Raw genomic sequence first — 17777 nt, 5'->3', positions numbered from 1 at the left:
TAATTGTACCGAATTTGATAAATTACGCTGTTGCTAAAGGGACTTTGGTGTCGTTTATTCCTTCGACTTGCAAGAGTTGGACAGAGATAGAGAGCTGTCAAAGGGAGTCCACAGTTTTGTTTCCTTATCTGAAATTAGAGCTCCAGGACACAGCTGTATTCTTGCACTTTGAAGATTAATTTAAAATAAATACCATACTGTTTATATCAGGCTCCTTCCTTCTGTCTTGGATTTTTGTCATGTGTGGATGTACTTATTGCAGGTACAGATTTCCCTGCTGCCCCCCTTCAGAGAGGACGGATTCGTGTGTGTTTACCTGGCTACTGGTGCAGGATTCAGCACTGTGTGTTTCGGCACTGAATTTCTAGTGATAAGTACCTTTACTGGGATAATGACACCTGAACTTGAAGAGGTGTTACATATTAATTATACCAACACAGATAGTCTGAAGTAAAATTTTGGACTTATTTAAAGCTTCACATATGTAACATAAATAAGCTATTGCTATGTGTATCATTACACTGAATCTCAGTCCTAAAGGATTTTTTATTTTGATCAGAAAACAGACTAGCCAAGTAACAGAAATCCCACGTTGCTACCTCAGAATCTTGTCGTAAACTGGTGACATTACCAGGATGTGTCCTCTATAAAAGATCCTGAAAAGGTCTTCCTATTTGAATTAAACCTTGTGGAGTGCACAATGCTTTTCTGAATGGAACTAACCATTCCTTAATTTAGCCCTGGCAGTTGCTGTGCTATTTGCACTAACATATACTAATATTCAGTGAATTAAATCATGATGCATCCTTCCAAGTGCAGTAGTGAAGAAATCCCATCAACCCACATTACCTTAAAGCAGCCTTCGCCAACTAATTTGTATTGTTCCAAACGTAGAGCACTTTACAGCAATGAGTTAACTCCAATACTTACATAGTAAACCCCCAAATCCTGCTATCATTTATGAGCCTAGAAGGAGCTTTGCTCCACAAAGCTTAATGTACTCCTGTCAGGTTCCCGACTTCATAAATAAAGCAGTGCTTTGCTTTCCCCCTAGGAAGAGGTTGTTGTGTTCTTGACTCTCATCAAATTGAAACCGTTACTAAAACAGCTTTTTGGCATCAGCCAAGAGCTTCCTAATTTGTAAGCTACCTCATCCTCATTTTCGATACAGCTGAATTTCCTAGCACATTAGCCTAATTCATCACCTTTGTAAAAAATCTGTTATGATTTTTTTCTTTAGAGTCCTTCTGTTTTTCTGCAATTCCTGAGCATGTGAGGCTGCAAAGCCTACTAATCTGGAAGCACAATTTTTGCTGGAGGAATCAGCCCTTACAGATATGAAGTTCAAAGTTGGAAATTTGCTGGAGTGAGGGTGGGCTGGAGGCAGAAAGTGGTTTGATGTATGATGCATGACCACATTACAAACATAACTCTGTACTTGAGAAGGTGGCTTTCATGGTTACGAGAGTAGCCTGGGACTTAGAGGATCTGCATGCCGTTCTTGACTCTGCTCCTGCCTTCTTGAGTCAATCCTGAAATGGTTACCAGTCAGCCTATCTCTCTGCTCCTCATGTATAATTTAATCCTTTCTCTTGCACTTCGTTCAATCCATTTAGCTCATTAATTCTTCAGACCAGGAACTCAATCATGCTGTTTCACAAGGCAAGCACACAGAGAAATAATGTGGAGCAATACTGATTAAACAATCTTGTAGCTTATAAAAATGAAATTCAGCCCTACGGAGTACTCCCCCTTACTACCAATACCGAGACAACACATTTCTTCCTCTCCCTGAAATCTAGACACACCAGAGATGGAGATGGGTGAGGTCTGCTAAGTGCCCCGCTCCACCCTTCTGCTAGTGGCTCTCGTTGCATCCCCTCTCATTCTGCCTAATTGTATTTGCAGTGCAAGTATTTGTATAACCACAGCCATATCCGAGGGCTTTCCCAGAGATAAGATGTTTTATTTCACTTCCATCCGGAGCTATCTGCAAAATAATGTAATTAGTTTATCCTGTGTTTGTCAAGAGAAAACAAAACTGAACAGCTTAAATGGTATTTGGAGGAACAACACATTCCTGCCCTTTGGCATAATTCAGCCTATAACTCTTTATCCAGCTGTGCTATGATGTCCACCATTCTGGGACATGACACAGAGCAGGGCTATAGGAAGACAGCCTCCTGATTTAGAGGAAAATTGCAGTACATCCATCACAGGAAAACTTATTCAACTCCTTCAATTGTTTATCTATCTATCTTCTACATTTGTAACATAAGTTTTTGTAGGTACTCACCTTTTCAGGGCATGAGTTAGTGCAGAAGCAACATAACCGGTTCTCTTCTGGCTTTCCTCCAGCTCTGTCCCCAGCACGCTGGACGTGAGTCCCACTGGAGTGGAACAGACCCTGTAACTGTCCTCTGTGAGGGGTTTAAATATATTTTCCTGCTTGTTAGACAAACCTAATGTAACCCTAACTATCCAAGCCAACTAGCATGGTAAAAAGATGCTGTAAGATCTCAAGAATTCAGAGCAAAAGGAGGAACGTTTAAAAAGGCCCCCAAAACAGCTACCTTTAATGGCATTAGATAGCTTAGCTAAATAAATAAGAAGCTATTGCTTGTGAAAAAAGATCTCAGTGATTTCCCCTGAGGTAAAAGCAGTAGAGCAAAAGAAAAAAAAAAAGTCTAAAAAAAAAAATCCCTCACCATAAATCCGAAGGGACTTGTCAGCTCTACGGCAGAAATTGCAGAGACCACTCAAGCAAAAAGAGGATTATGCTATCTCCTATCAAAGCATGCATGGGCTGGATTTTTACAGCATCTTAAACAGAAAGTGGTGGGGCTTGGGGTTTGTTTTTTTTTTTTTTTCCATTTCCAGCTGTGGCAAAGATTGGAAGAAAAAATATACACAATACAGTCCCTAAGGTAATGTCTTTCCAGCAGGACCAGTGCCTACAGCCTCCTTCTAGGGCCATCAGCTTTAACAATTATAAAACTGCTCTGCTTTCCACAATGACACCAAAGGCAGTGTGAAACATTTACACTTTTGCTTAAATCTATGAAGACCCATGTCCCATGGTGCTGAACCTGGGCTCAGTGAGAAGTGAGCTAACCTGGCTGTGAGAAGGCAAGGACATAGCTGGTGACGAAGGGCCCTGGATGCTGCCTGATGCAGGAGAGCTGGAAGCAGCTACGCTACCACAAATCCTGCCTCCTAATCCCCTCTGACCTGGGCTCCTGATCCAAGACACATCAGCACTCAGGCTTCCAAAAATACCAGGCATGCCCTGAGCATACTCACATTAGCACAGCCTCCGCCGTGAGAATGTGGTACAAGCTTGTTTGCTCCATACTAGAAGCACCGTGCTTGCCTGTCGCACGGCCTCCCTGTCGCCACAAGACAATGTGACTGTATTTACAAGTAGCAGAAATTGGGCAAATTATTACTGGAGTGTGAATAAATGATTCCTTATTAAAACGCAAAACTTTTTCCCTGAGCCTTCAGCTTTTCAGACTGTGCCTTTGCTTAAGTGTGTAGTTGACTCTAAGCATTATGAGGAGGGGATTGATAACATTGGTGCTGTATAGTCCTCAGCTCTGGCACAAGTCACTTCGTTGCTCTGGTCGTCTTCTTCTTTACGAGGTCCTTCCAGGTACCGTCTCCTCTAGGCTCAGTCCAGCTCCAGCCCTCTCTTCTTCATTCCTGCAACTTCTTAGTTGGGCTGGTGGCAGCTTTCGGGGGCACAGACAAGCTCACCTCCATTTGGTGCGTCCCTTGCCTTACTTATTATATGGCTCCTGCAGTCATTTTATAATAAACTATGCCAGGGCAGCATAACTGGGCATCTTCACTTGCCCATCTTCAGACCTGCTGGTGCACTGTGTGTTTGGTGACTGGTTCTTCACATCACACTGTGATTCAGCCTGGCTCCCACTATCTGCTTTGTGTCTTTAACCAGTTTTTCCCTAAAGAGAGAACAGACATGGTTTTAATTTGGAGTCTCCTTCTGGGCTTTCAATTCACTCTTCTAAAAGATATTAATTCAAGGACAGACACAATTTTATCTGTCTTTTCCAGCCTTAGATTCTGGTGCTGTTGAGGTAATGTGTCTCTGTCTGTCTAGCTTTTAGTTATAAAGCCTTTGCCACTGTATAACTGTCTCCCTTTCCTTTTCTAGTTTTTTTTCCTTGCCACTCTATTGCCAGCTGGAGAAAAACTTTTATATCCTTTCTATGGACAGAGCATAAAGAGATAAAAAGGCAATTCCAATGCCAAAGCTCAAAGTCTACCTGCCCAGCCTTCAGCCACCACCCTTCCTTGGCTAAACCTGACAGCTTCCTAAGCCTGGAGCCTCTTCAGGTTCTCCTTGGAGATTTCCCTAAACATTCTTACATGTTCTGTGTGCAGAGACACACAACCGCCAAGTTCATGCAGCAACATGCATTCCTGCTGGTAGCCATCAACAAGGTGCTCTGTGCCCACTTCCACCTTCAGAGTCTACCCTGAAAACATCCGTGTCCCTAAGGATGGTCTCAATTTATGCTCACCAGATAAAACCTTCTGCTGGGATGGAGTAGTTGCAGGTTCACATCCCTCAGCAGCCTGAAGGCTTCACAGCATTATCTTCTGCCCGCAAGGCTCTTCTCTTGGAGAGAGGAGAATAACTGGGCATCTTTAAAAGAGCTATTCAAGGATTTCATACAGCATGGGCAACCTCCAGCACAAGAACATACCCAGTGCCAGACCTGGTGAGAAAGACTCCTACAGCCCATGAGCACCATGCAATGGGCCTCATACGTCTGCAGCAGCAACCTTGCCTTCGAGATGTCACATTTTGTAAAAAACAGTAGACTTCAACGTCTACCATCAGTAGAGTCCTCTCCACAGGAGAGCTTCATGTGGAAGTGACTTCAAGGGGAAGCTTCTTCCCCTACAACACTTGATGTCATTCCCTAAGGTGTCTGACTTGCAACAGTGCTCTTTTTAGGTATTAGAGTGCGCAAGTTCTGCTTATAAATCTAATCCTAAATAATTCACCCAAGTTAAAATAGAGAATTTATTCTGAAGCTATCAATCCAGTTTGAATTTACATCATCCCTTTTTAACCTCAAGACTTCTAAATAGGATTCCCTCAGTATATGAACATTGTATTATCAAACAGTATTCAAGGATGCTGTCGATCTACAAGGCTGCTGTAGAAAAGAATTCATTGCTCAATATGTGGTTAAAATGAATTCCGTATCTTTACAGGTTTATACATTTAGCTTCAGGCATTTTATTATGACTGGTGCTAATTATAAGCTTTCAAAATAAACATACGTGTATTGTTCTATATTGTAAGTAAAGTGACCATAATCCCTACTCTGCCTAGTTTTCCTGTTCTAAAAAATCTTCTAACCGGGATTTTGTAGACCAGTACTGCCTTCCTTGAGTTATTTCAGATTAATAATTCTGATGCCAGGGATATATTTTACCGGTCCCCCCCTCATCCCCTAGAAAATCCATTCATATGTTAAAAACTTAGAAGAAAAACAGAAATTTCCCAGTTCCCAACTGTCATTTGCTCCTTATAGCCTACTTTTGGAGCATGCCAGAAGCTCTCATCAGTTGCTTGGTGATGTATACATGGTGCTCTCAGCATAACACATGGCTGTGGACAATACATAGGCACATGAAAATAACGGCTGCTTATTTTGCTATCAAAATGCTCTTTGACCTTGACCCTTGGCTGGAAACCACTATATTATTAATTCAAGTCTTGTGTTGTCTCTTCTCTTTACTTGTAATACATGTTCTGTGTAGGCTTTGTTACTAAGTACAGGTTACAGATTTCACAACTGGGAATAAAATCACACTGTTAGCACAACACCCCCAAATACCAATCTGTCTGCTAGGGTTCTCATGGGAGCTAGTTACTCTTTGCACGATCTCAGCACCTTCCTACTGACCCAGCACAGGAGCAGAACTAATATTAGGAAGTGCTAAACTCACTGTTAGTGTAGGATAATTTTATTTAAAACACTAACCTAAATCCCAATTGAATTTATTTGCTGAACCATGAGCCCTTGGTGTAGCACAGATACCATTTTTGTGTGTGAAAGTATAGATTCTTGCTTAGAAAGACTTAGCTGATATTAATGACATAGCTGCATCTAGATTGCATGAATCAGTACGTGCCATAAACTGCTTGAAGACTCGTTAAACCTGATGAATTAAATAACCCTCCTGGGCTGGAGAGACATGTTGCTGTTATAGTTTATGATATATCATATATCACATCTGTTTGTTATTGTTCTACCCGTGTTATTTTATATGTAAAAGGGATAATGCCAGCAGGAGTAAGTCCTGCTTATTTTGGAAGAAACAGATGCTCCGCAAACAGGAGACAGTGCAAAAAGCCTGGAAATGGGGAAATCTGCTGGAAATCTCTCTGATAACCTGAGGAAGCACTGGAAGACTTGTCTATATAGAGAAAGAGCCTGAAGAATATTATTATGGAGTAGCTATTCTACTGTGGGCTGTTTGTTTTTTTTTTTTTTTACAGTAAAACAACTTGTATTCTGACTTTAATTCCTTTTGTTTTGAGTGCTCTTCCTTTGGAAGTGTTGCCACAGGGGCTGCTTATCCTCTGCTCGGGTCTCTTAGGTTGGAGTCTGGTAGTCGATGATACTGATATGCGTCTCTTCTGTTCTCAGGGAGCACTGGACTGGGGCCCAGATCTGCATTGCAGTGGCTTTCTAAACCGTTTAAGGCTTGGGCGATGGTAAATCCTCTTAGAATTGCAGGCCAGATATCGTTCGCTTTGTGTTATCTATATAAGCTCATTCTTTTTTATTAGCTGGTAGCAAATTCCTCCAGTTCTCAGGTTTACACTTTCGGTCGGTCATGTGTGTGTTGGCTTGCTGAGAGCAGCTTCTATCAGCCTGAGCCAACTCCCGATGGAGTCAATGGGTTCTGAGCCAGGCCAGCTGCCCTTGGCTGTGAACTGTAAAATAAATATTTCTCTTAAACACGGAGCATCTTGACTATTCCAAGAATGTCTCAAAAGCTGACCTAGGCTATGTCAGCTCTTCTTCATATGCAAAGGGGAAAAATCCTTTCAGAACTGAAGCATGGGAAGTATGTAACGCTGAGATGCGTCATTGTCTAAACTTTGGGCAGGGTGGGATGTTAGGGAAGGTTTCCAGGGAACCAGAAAAACTTCACCAACTTATTGGCTGACATCCATGGCAAATGTCATTCCAGATATGGCAGAGAATTAAGCAGCTCTATAGCTAAGTAAAACCACGTCCAAAAATAAAGATCATAATGGTCATATTTTAATGTTAAGTGGTAAAAATTCAAGTGCTGTAAAAGTCAGTGAGACTGGGGAAGGGACTTATGATCCCTGGTAGTGTTTCTGTGGTACTGGTTAAAAACAAGTTAAAACTGTTTAGATGCATTTAAGCGTGTGAATTGTTTCCCGGCTTTAGGAGGGACTAATCTTTGAGTTACATACAATGTGCTTTGCTAAACTGTGGAAGAAATTTCTCTCACCTGGCCAGCAATGGGTCATGCTGTGATGAGAACACAGTGTCTCTGGCTTCAAGTGTCTGTTTTAAATCTAATACATAGATAAACAAAGAAAAAAGCTACCTTTCAAAGAAGTCTACCTAGGACTCCAAAAATCCTCACTCATGCTTCATAAAATTATAAAAGTAAACAAGTATTCAATGCCTATGACAGCTAAAGCTCTGCTGAACTAGAACCAAATATTTAAATACAAAATTGGTCCTGCTCCATGCAAGACATTGTCCTCTACTGATTCTCATCTTACGTGTCCATTTGCTCCTTTCTCAGCTCTCCTTCCATACCTTTCTGTGGCATCATTGGCCTTGATCCCAGGTCCAGCATTCTCTCAACGCTGGTAACTCTCTGAATGACCGGATTCCTTGGGTTGCAAGCACCCGTAGGGAGGTGTCTCCATGGAGCCTTCTGTCTAAGCACCTACTGCAGCCGGTGGAGGTCTAATCAATGCAATCCGTTGACTCTCAGGAATACTTGAGCTCATCCTAAAGTACTGACCTAGGTTTGGCCAGCTGACTTGCCCTCTGGGCTCCAGTGGTCAGACTGACACTGACTGTAAAGGGGCCCTACACACCAGCCACCCTGGCAGACATCTCGACTTCTGTGTCCTAAGCAGGAGCCGAATCCTACCTTTGCTGTCCAGACTAAAATCCTGGCATGTCTTTGTGAGTGCCCACCCTTTGGTTTTGGTTCCATTTTTAATCTTTCCTCCCTATGTTTCCTTCTTTCTACATACTTTCCTAATCATGCCAGGTGATAACCCTATTCTGCCTGTCACTCAGGCTCCCAACCTGGCCATCGTATTAGCTGAGATTTAGCCGAGCTGTGATTACTGAAATCTCAGTGCTTCTTGATTGCTTTCTCTAACAGCCAGTCCTTCCTCGCAATGCACGCAGGTAAATCCCTCCCCCAGACACCCAGTGTTTCACACCTAGATCCTTTCAGGTTCCTTTCCGTTGCCCTTGAGAAATTCAATCCTACCCTGCTCCCACCCACGGGCTATCAAAGGTCATCTCTAGCCTAGATCACCTCTCACCGTTCTTTTTTCCACACTGATAGCTTTTTCTCAAATACACTGAACATAAGCTTCTTGCTTCGGCTCTCAGGGCACAGCCTGGCTGGTTCATTACCTTCTGCCTCAGCTTTCCTTGCCTGTCAAGGCACCCTGCCGGGGTGCCATCATCCCCTTGTTAAAATTTCCCACAAGCACCCTTACACTTTCTTCCATCAGGCCCTCGGGCTTGGGAGAGACATCTTGCAAACAGCCGCAAAGCTATATCATTACTTGCCTTCAAAGCTCTTATTTAAATTCTCCTTTGCCATAAGGCTTAAGAAAAAAAAAACAAACCACCACCTTTGACGTTACACAGACTATAACAGTATATTATACTAAATAATATATTTGTTCATGATTTTCCATATTTCCTTTATATTTTTTCTTACACTTTAATTGTAAACACTTTTGGGTAAAAGAATTGCATTCTCATTAGGACTCCAAGAACTGAGAGGACATAAATACCTCGTAAGGATAAGTATGAAGGGTACTAACTCTTTTTCATTAAAGAGAAGGACATGCCTAAATTCCCTATCGGTCGGATGTTGTGAACTCCATTAGGAGCCGTGAGTGTTGACATCAGTTTGCCTAATTCATTGTCATTTTTTCTAAGGTAATAAGGCTTGTTAGCTTTGGGAGACGTGAGGGCACCTCATTTCAGTCAGAGTATAAAACACCAGCTTATTCTTCAGTGCTGCATTTTTTGGAGAAGCCACTGGAGGGACACCTCTACTACAAAACTAAAACCAGCCGCAACCTGCTCCAGCGTTTCCAGCCTCGTCCACTCCTGCTCCTTCTCGGGTGGAAGACTCCAAACACGGGCGTTATTTTGCTGGGTACAAATTATTTTTGGTTTGAAATCAAAGACCTAACGTGACCTAAAGTTATTAGTTCTATAGAGGAAAACAAAGAAAGGAAAAAATGCTCATGTCACTTTGGACCAGCATAAAAGCTCACAACTTCATGGGGGGAGATGCGAAGGCCTGCTCCTGCAAAGCCCAACTTGCAGAGTGCCCTGGGCTGAAGTGAGGCTGGCTCGCACAAGCGAAGGCTGCAAGACCAGGCCAGGAACAGCCGTAGCACAAGTCTGCAGCCACTGGACACATTTAGGCAATCAAGTCATCTCTAATGGCCAGGCTATTCCTTTTGCTGTCGAGGGTTTTCGGGAGTGATGGCCATAGCACAGCTGAAATTGTCTCATACTGGGTCCCCGGGAGCTGCAGAATTTCCCTTTTCCACATCAAATCTACTCCTGTTATTGCAAGCTGACTCTTGCTAAACCACAATTTTTTTCTAAGCTAAATAAAATAATATTTGTGGCCATCCACTACTTTTCCATAAAAAATAGACACCAAGAAAGTGGCAATCTGGGGAAGACATGCCAAATGTGTCTAAAACATATCCCTGTGCAAATACAATTCTATTTTCACCTGAAACAGAAGGCAGGGAACATTTATGTTCCTGAGTATCTAAATTCATCTTGAAAATAATATTTATTAAAGTCACCATAGAAACAGAAGTTTAGAAGTACTAGACTTATTCCAGTTGTTACAATTACTATTTCCTCCACAGGATGATCTGTTATATAGCAAATAATGAACAGTTCAAGATCTGTTATAATCTTATTCTAGAGATTTTTGCTCTTTGATGGAAAAAGCCCCAACTTCTGTGGTATGTAAAACTGCCCTTTCCCATCCCTCCTTTAATTTACTGAACAAAATGAGAAAAAAACTTGGAATATTTACCTGGAAGTAAAGATGCAAGGAAAAAGTTTAGACTTGCAGTGCATAATTTTAGGGCAATATCCCGGAGTGTTTGTCAGACTTAAAAATGCTTTTTTATTCGCTGATTAATAAGCAAGCTCCATGGCTAACTGTACACAGTTAACGAAGAGCCTGCTCTGCCTGGTGGTCCAGCAGTCTCTCTAAATCGTGTCAACAGTTGTCACAGCTACTGCTTATAAAGCTGTTTTAAAAATGATTTGCAGGAGACCATTTTTGTAGTGTGAATTCTTTAACTACAGCATCCCCTGGTCGATCCAGCAATGAGCTGCAGCCCACGCTCTCTCCTTGCCTGGGACGGTTCCCTCTGGTTTATGAAGGGGATTACAATTCCTGCCGGATTGCCTCGCATTGACTGCTGCCATGCAGATGCACTCGATATGGGAACTATTTTGGTTAGTGAGCTTTTTATAAACAAGCATCCTATAAATGCCAAACTCTGAAATAACTGGTTTTGTGTGCTAAAAAACAACTTTTACCATGAAAAATGTTCTGTCAAGAAATAAACAGTCTATGCTTCCACCTTTCACACCAGCTATTTAGTACGGTAGCTACTGTACAGTTTCATCATTTACGATACGGTTGATAGGAATGTTGTATCATAGAAGCTTCACCTTTTCTTATTGGATGTGTTTTCTAAAAGTGACAATGTAATCCTGTATGCACAGGTTATATTTATCACAGCTGGCTTAGGCAGAGACAGAATTAATTAGGAAGTGTCTCAAATGTCAGATCATTAAATGAAATTGTAAAAAGGTAAATTGTAGTCTTCAGCAAGCAGATATCTCACAAAATGATCCTTGAAACAAATTGCAATCGCGGTAAAATATTCATTTCTTCTTTACAATCGCTTATAGGGATAATGTATATGGTTCCATATAAACACTAAAACTTTCTAATTTGATGTGAAGGTCAGCATAGAGGTCGTGATGAAGAATTTCTTTTAGTCTCTGAGGAATGATTAAACACTGAACAAATATTTAATTTACAGTTTATGTTACTATTGAATAGAGTTTTTTTCTTCAAAAAATCCCCCTAGAGTTTATTTCAGTTCTTTTCTTGTCAAAAATGTATAGCAATAAAGTGGAAAAAAACAAGGTATACATAACAAAAATTTAACATTTAATAAATTCTTCCCTTTTTACTATTTTAATACCAAAAAAGGTACTGTAATAGTGAAAAAAAGGAAAATGCAGCATGTTTTTCACTCATCCCATCCTAAAGTGCCAACTTTTCCAGCCTGAAATCAATATTTAGACTCAGTAGTAGAAATGCATTTTAGTTGGAGAAACTCTTGTAATATACTTTGAAAATCATGAATGTGAGGTCTGTTATTTTAATGCACTATCTGATTCCAGAGACTTGCAAGAGATATCTTGATATCAGGATATGTTAGCTGCATTACAAAAGGTAACAAATTAAGACAGAGAGCAGCATGTGGTAGATAAGATATTATTTTCCTCCTTTCTCCCTCTTTCCTCCCCAAATCAATCTGTTTAGACTGAACCAGTTTTAGCTGCAGTGTCAAGGCAACACTTTATGAATAGGGCGGCTTTGAAGGGGCTCCCATCCATTTGCCGGGGTATTTGGTAGGCCATTTTGGGCACATACGGACCCTTGTTGCTTACTGACTTTGCAGTACTGACACGATGCAGAACACGCCAGCGTACACGTGCAGACACAGGCGGGTAAACAAGCCCTTCTCACTGCAAGAGCTAGTGTTACTGAGCTGCAGTGAGGAGGAAAGTCACATTAAAAACAAGTACACACTTTCCTCCCACTGCTTCTAGTGTACGGAGGACGTATCAGACCCAGAGGCAAAGAACGAGTGGATAGTAGCAGAGGCAGTTAGTATGTCAGCACAGTGTTGAGGTTGTTTTATATTAATGTAACAGAGCTTCTATAAAACAGTGGTCCCAAACACGCCAGAATTTATTTAAGGGGCTTGTTTCTTCTTAAGAGTCCCCCCAGATCTGCAGCTTTTCTGTAGGCATCCAGCTGCCTGGCCTCACTGTGTTAAAATCTTACACTTCCCACACCGATAACTGATACGAGGGGCCTGGGGTTGGTCACCCTCGCAGGGACCCTTCCCTGGGATTTCTCTCAGTTGTAGGGTCGTAGGGATGGTCTCTGCCCCCTTTCTTCTGCAGAACAGGTTGGAGAACCCATTCCTGAACTTAGTGAGTGCTTGGAAAGTGAAGTCACTTATATGGAAGTCCTCCAACATTTTTTCCCTATAAAACATTTTTGACAGCGCCATCACTGTCCCTCCCACAATCCCAGTAGACTTTGGAAGAAGGGAGTTTTCAGCAGAGAAGCAAACATAGCTTCCTGTGCTGCTGTGTCGCTTTGTCTCCTTTGCACAGGGCTGGAGAGGGGGGCTAGGGTCTGCCCCATCTGCTTTCCCAGTCCTAAATTCACTGAGAGAGAAGCGACGGTGGCTTGGAGAGCAGATGTGCCTCTGCACTTGGTACATCACTCCCTGGGACTGTACTAGAGATGGGAAGGGACACAGGGGGCCAGTGCACTGTAGGTGGCTCTGAACTGATGCTCAGGCACCAGTGCTTGTAGATAGGAAGCTGGATAGCTTTGAAATTCAGGTTTCAATGCTGCCCTTGTGACTCTCTTTTGTTAGACGGTGTCAGCACATATTGGTATCCACAGGCAGATGTTACAGTACCTTCACCTAAGGTATGAGATGATACTCGCTATGTTCATAACCTGCCGTAACGGAGAAAGTGTTTCCACCTAGAACTTGGCAATTCTCTACTACACCATCAGACTCGCAGTGCTCAGTGAGACTGGCAGTATATGCCAGTAAAAATGGCTGTGTGCTTAAAGGAATCCAAAAGGGACTGACCATCAGCTTCTAATCTTCCACCAATCTTGCTGAATTACTTTCATTCAATCTTCCTTTGTGTTCTTACCTGATATCACACTTATCCCTTCATGCACATTCCTCCTATTGAAAGCGCAAGCCCTAGTCATCTGTTAAGAGGGTACAGTGAATGTTACATGAGTGTATTCGGGGATTTTTTTTCTTTGTGAACTGTTAAAATTGCTTCTTGAGGACATGAATGCCTTTTCTGGCTGTCTCCACTCTTCCTTCTTCATCTTTGACGCTGAGGACATTTGAGAAGTACGGGTCATGTTGCACGGGAGCACAGGCTGTAGGAAGCTTAACGCACGAATCACAGATGTTCTGTTTTATTCATAAAGAAGAAATAATTGGGGATTCTGTTTTCTCTTAAATGAATCTTTTGATTAACAGGCTGATGCTGGGCATTTTTTTAAAAGAAGTTTTTTTTTTTTTTGAGACAGCAGGAGTAATAAAAAGGTCTGTCTGCTTTTTGCTTCATATTATACAATGATTAGCTTGAAAGAGATATCAATTATATTTGTACAAGAACATTTTTCCTCACTGTTTTTAGCCCTGTGTGTTGCACTGATTAAGGGAATTGATCTTTGCTGCCATACAAAAATGGGAAAACAAACATGAGCTCAGTGATTGTATAAGATGTGCATAATTTGAGCCAAGAGGAACGCTTTGTGGATTAGTCAGACCACGCAGACAAGTCTATCAAATGTACAACGTGTCATATACAGATTTCTGTTTAGTGGACCTTTCTGTCCCAGCCTCCACATTTATCATTGTCTCCCTGACAGGAGCTCTGCCCTGTTATCCTGACTTGTATGTCATTTATCAGTGTTAAGTACAACAAAAGAGTATCTCTTTAAACCCCCTTTACCCTTTCACATGCTTCTACCCTTGAATAATGATATCTGTCTCTGCAGCCACAAATATTCCATTTCATCCTTTCCTTTGTATTATGTTAGTTGCTCAATAAATGATTAAAATGGCATTAGTGCACTTTAAAATGAAAATTATTATATTATTGTTGAAGTCATGTGTAAGAGAAGAGATAAAAGCATTTCGGTGCTTTTGCCCCCTTTTTAAGCCTGTCAAGTGAAAAGAATTTTGTATAAAAAAATAACCATCCACAAAGTCAAAACATGGCAATGCCAACTCAGCCCAAATCACACAGCCCCAAGCCTAAATCTGAATTTTCAGCCGTGGGTATAAATCACCGACTCCAAAGCAAAATGAGTGAATTATGACATAAACACAGAAATTAAACTAGCTTTAATGGTCTTTGAACATTCTTTCACATATGACTATTCAATTTATTTTACTCCAGAACAAAGAGGGAGGTGAGGGCAATGGGCCATAGGAATCTTAAAGAGGTTACACAAAAAGTGAAAACAAGTTGCTGGAAAAGATGTTTCCAAGCAGCATTTCATGGCCATGTCTGCTGCCATGTTTTAGAACAATGGACCGTCTTTATAGAAAGTTGGTAACATGCTGGAAATCATAAGATTCACAGAATTTATGTCTAGCTACTGCCTTGCAAGACATTTTATAGAGATGTGTTAGCAACTCTATGTAACAGGTACGGTACAGGCTCAGGTTATTAATTATAGGTTGGAGTTTCAATTTATAATCAATAAAAACACCAAACCAATTACCAGTTTGAAACTTTGCTTCTCATTCTCTCATGTATACATACACATAAGTCATCTGGTTCTCACAGCCCTCCTCCTACACCTCCAGCTCTGTTTTCCAGACCTATTTCCCTGTTCTTTTTCTGAAAGACAGCAAACACCTTGTCCGTCATGTTTTGCCCAGCCTCCTCATGCTTCTGGCTCTCTTGAGCAGCACTACACCGGTGGGACATGGTCCCTTGCACTCCTCATCTCTGTGCTGTAACCCTTCAGGCATCACTTAAAGGATGCCAAGACCAGCTCACTACTCCAGATTTGGGTCCTGAGAGAGTCATCAAGATCACTTATATTTGTGTAACATCTGCCAGCGCCCCTTTGACAAGGATGGGTAAGTGGATGCAGGCTGAAAGATCCCGATGCTGAAGGGATGCCCAGGGAGGGGTTATTGAATGAAAATCAGGTCACCAGCTCCTGAAGCTGGTACACCAGGCATATGAGTAGAAGTGGAAACGGGGAAGTCATTTGGAAGGCAGGGTGTCTCCAGAAGCTCTTGATTCCCAGGTCTGGCAGCTGAAAAGTCTCTTGGGGAGTTTAGGTGTTGGAGGTTGGTTGCCATCCCTGGGTAGATTTGCCTTTTGTATTTGTTTCCTTGTGACCATTTGCTTTCAATGTGGTAACTGAGAGTCTGGCCATGTATCTTGCTAATTGCCTCCTCTCTTGTTTTGCCGTTGAGTTTACTTGATCCCCTGTGTACACTGGTCTTAAATACACTTAGCTGAAAATCAGTAGATTTTTACCCAGTAGAGGAATCGGGTTCTGGACCAGGTTTTCAGCAGAGGGAAAAAAACCAAAAACCTAATAGGTTTACAAAAAGGACCATATAATGCTGTTTGCAGCACTTCTGTGCTGGCATGCCAGACTCCGGGGAGTCTGAGACTTCCCTGGAGGCAGGGCACTGACGAGCTGCTCTCACGGACTAGAGATCTAGGAATAAGTCTCTCACAGAGGCTGTCACCTGGTAGTATACATTTTTCAACTGGCAAGCAAGTCCCAGCCTCTGACTTCTCCAGGAACATCTCTGGAGGGCAGCGAAGTGGTCTGAACACCTTTTCTCTGGCTGCTCTGCAAAGATACCACCAAAAGATCCATCCCTGTGTGACTGTCACACTGTATGCAATGCTTCAGATGAGCTCCTACCCAGACAAAGCCTTACTCGAAGACACTGTGGCAGCAGTTTTCCCAAGATGGGATGGACTGACCTAACAGCCACTTCCCAGCAGAAGGACCTACTCCTTTCCCTTTCCCCCATCTCTGCTCCCTGCTACACACTCTTGTCATTTACCGTGTAGCAGGTCTGGGTCTCTCTGGATCCCTCTGCAAATAGATGCAGCTCATTAACTCAGCAAAACCCATTTTTTTTTCCTCGGTTACCAAAAGGAGGTACAGGAGACTGGACTGACAGGCAGCAGAAGACCACAAGGAGGATCTGAGGAAACTAGAGGTGGTGCACAGGAGACAGTGGGAGCATGAGGCTGAGTGTAGGGAAAGGGCACAAGACTCATGTCTCCATTTTTAAGGCAGTAGCGAGCCATTAGATCAGCCCACCAGATCATGATACATAGCTTAATACATCCTTAGCTCTCCTAGAAATATTACTCCTGGTATAACTGAAGACAGCCTTCTCACAAGTGCTCCAGGCTGGTGGCTCACAGCTGTCCTATGATCAACTCATGCCATTTCAGTCATTTCCCAATGATGAGCTCCCATCTTACAGAGGGTGTTTCGGCTGTTAATTCCAGATGTATCAGTATTTTGCACCTTGAATGAATTTCACCCTGTTCCCATTATTTCAGTCCAAAGTGCCATGCAATTCCTTCTGTGCAACATACCAGTTCTTCTCTGTTTGGGAACGCCTCCCAGCTTTGTGCCATCAACACACATCATCAACATGCTCCTGACATTTGTGCCAATTTAGCATTTGCATTTAGGCTACATTTTCAACAAACCACATGCTACTTCATATACCCTGGTGGCGGATGACATAACCCCACGTCGTCACTTAGTACAGCATTTGATGCTAAACACCCTCCTGGCAAGATTGTTATAACTCCCACTGAAATCAAAAGGGGTCTTTGCACTGATGTTATTGTGTCAGGCCACCACACCAAATAGGCTGAAAAGTTTAAGATCAATAAGTGTAGATTTGTGAAGAAAATGCTTTGAATATGCCAGTGGTTTTTTAGGGTAAATTTTGTAGCTTTATATTGATCAATACAATGGGAAAAAAACCACCCTGTGTTTAAACAAAATTACAGTGAATTGCTCAAAGGCAAAACAAAATTCTCTGCTCAGCTGTTTGGCTCAAATTCATCTCCCTTTACTCCTATAGAAGTGACATTTTAATTAACTGTGTCAGGTGGATGTGTAACATCTCTGCTGAAAAGCCTGTATCTGCTCAGCTGTGTGTCATAGTTTCTATACCGCTAACATCTTCAAGAGGTCACGCTTTTGTGGCAGGAGGATCCAAATTCTGAACAAATACTTTATAATACATAATCTGTCTAAGCTTTTCTTCTAGTTGCACAAATCTCTGGAAAGTAGTTGATTTCCTTGGATTATTTAAATACACATTTTTTTCTATAAGCAAGCAAAAAAATTTCTATAGCAGGATCAAAAATCAGTTCTTTGTGGGTAATAAACAGTTTTGCATGGGACTGGTGGGCTGAATGGTAGTGATTTTATTCCTCGAGTGAGTGCTTTTAGCTATGAATACCTAAGTGTGCAAATGTGAACCGCTGCTTCTGCAAATATATGTGCAGCTCTGAGGTTCACTTTCTGTGAATGTTAATGGACACAGAATTCAATCACAT

General features: G+C 41.9%; 1 protein-coding gene across 4 annotated transcripts in view; it reads left to right on the top strand.

The window, feature by feature from the left end:
* The window catches only part of DNAJB6 (DnaJ heat shock protein family (Hsp40) member B6), an 86416-nt gene extending 79560 nt beyond the window's left edge, over positions 1-6856 (top strand). For 2 of the 4 annotated variants that reach the window (XM_087729974.1, XM_087729981.1), the window contains exons 10-11: positions 263-343; positions 6699-6856. In XM_087729974.1, the coding sequence (XP_087586100.1) occupies positions 263-343; positions 6699-6841 (224 nt within the window). In that variant the 3' untranslated portion in view covers positions 6842-6856. Of the gene's footprint in view, positions 1-262; positions 344-1240; positions 1258-2358; positions 2400-6698 lie in introns of those variants that run through there. The other 2 variants (XM_087729997.1, XM_087730018.1) reach the window with 2 other exon arrangements.
* Positions 6857-17777: the final 10921 nt, after the last annotated feature.

Source organism: Nipponia nippon, unplaced genomic scaffold, assembly GCF_047370975.1.
Source record: "Nipponia nippon isolate SJK-2023a ecotype South Korea unplaced genomic scaffold, ASM4737097v1 scaffold_1, whole genome shotgun sequence".
Taxonomy (NCBI): domain Eukaryota; kingdom Metazoa; phylum Chordata; class Aves; order Pelecaniformes; family Threskiornithidae; genus Nipponia; species Nipponia nippon.
This window is presented reverse-complemented; position numbering and strand designations above follow the sequence as displayed.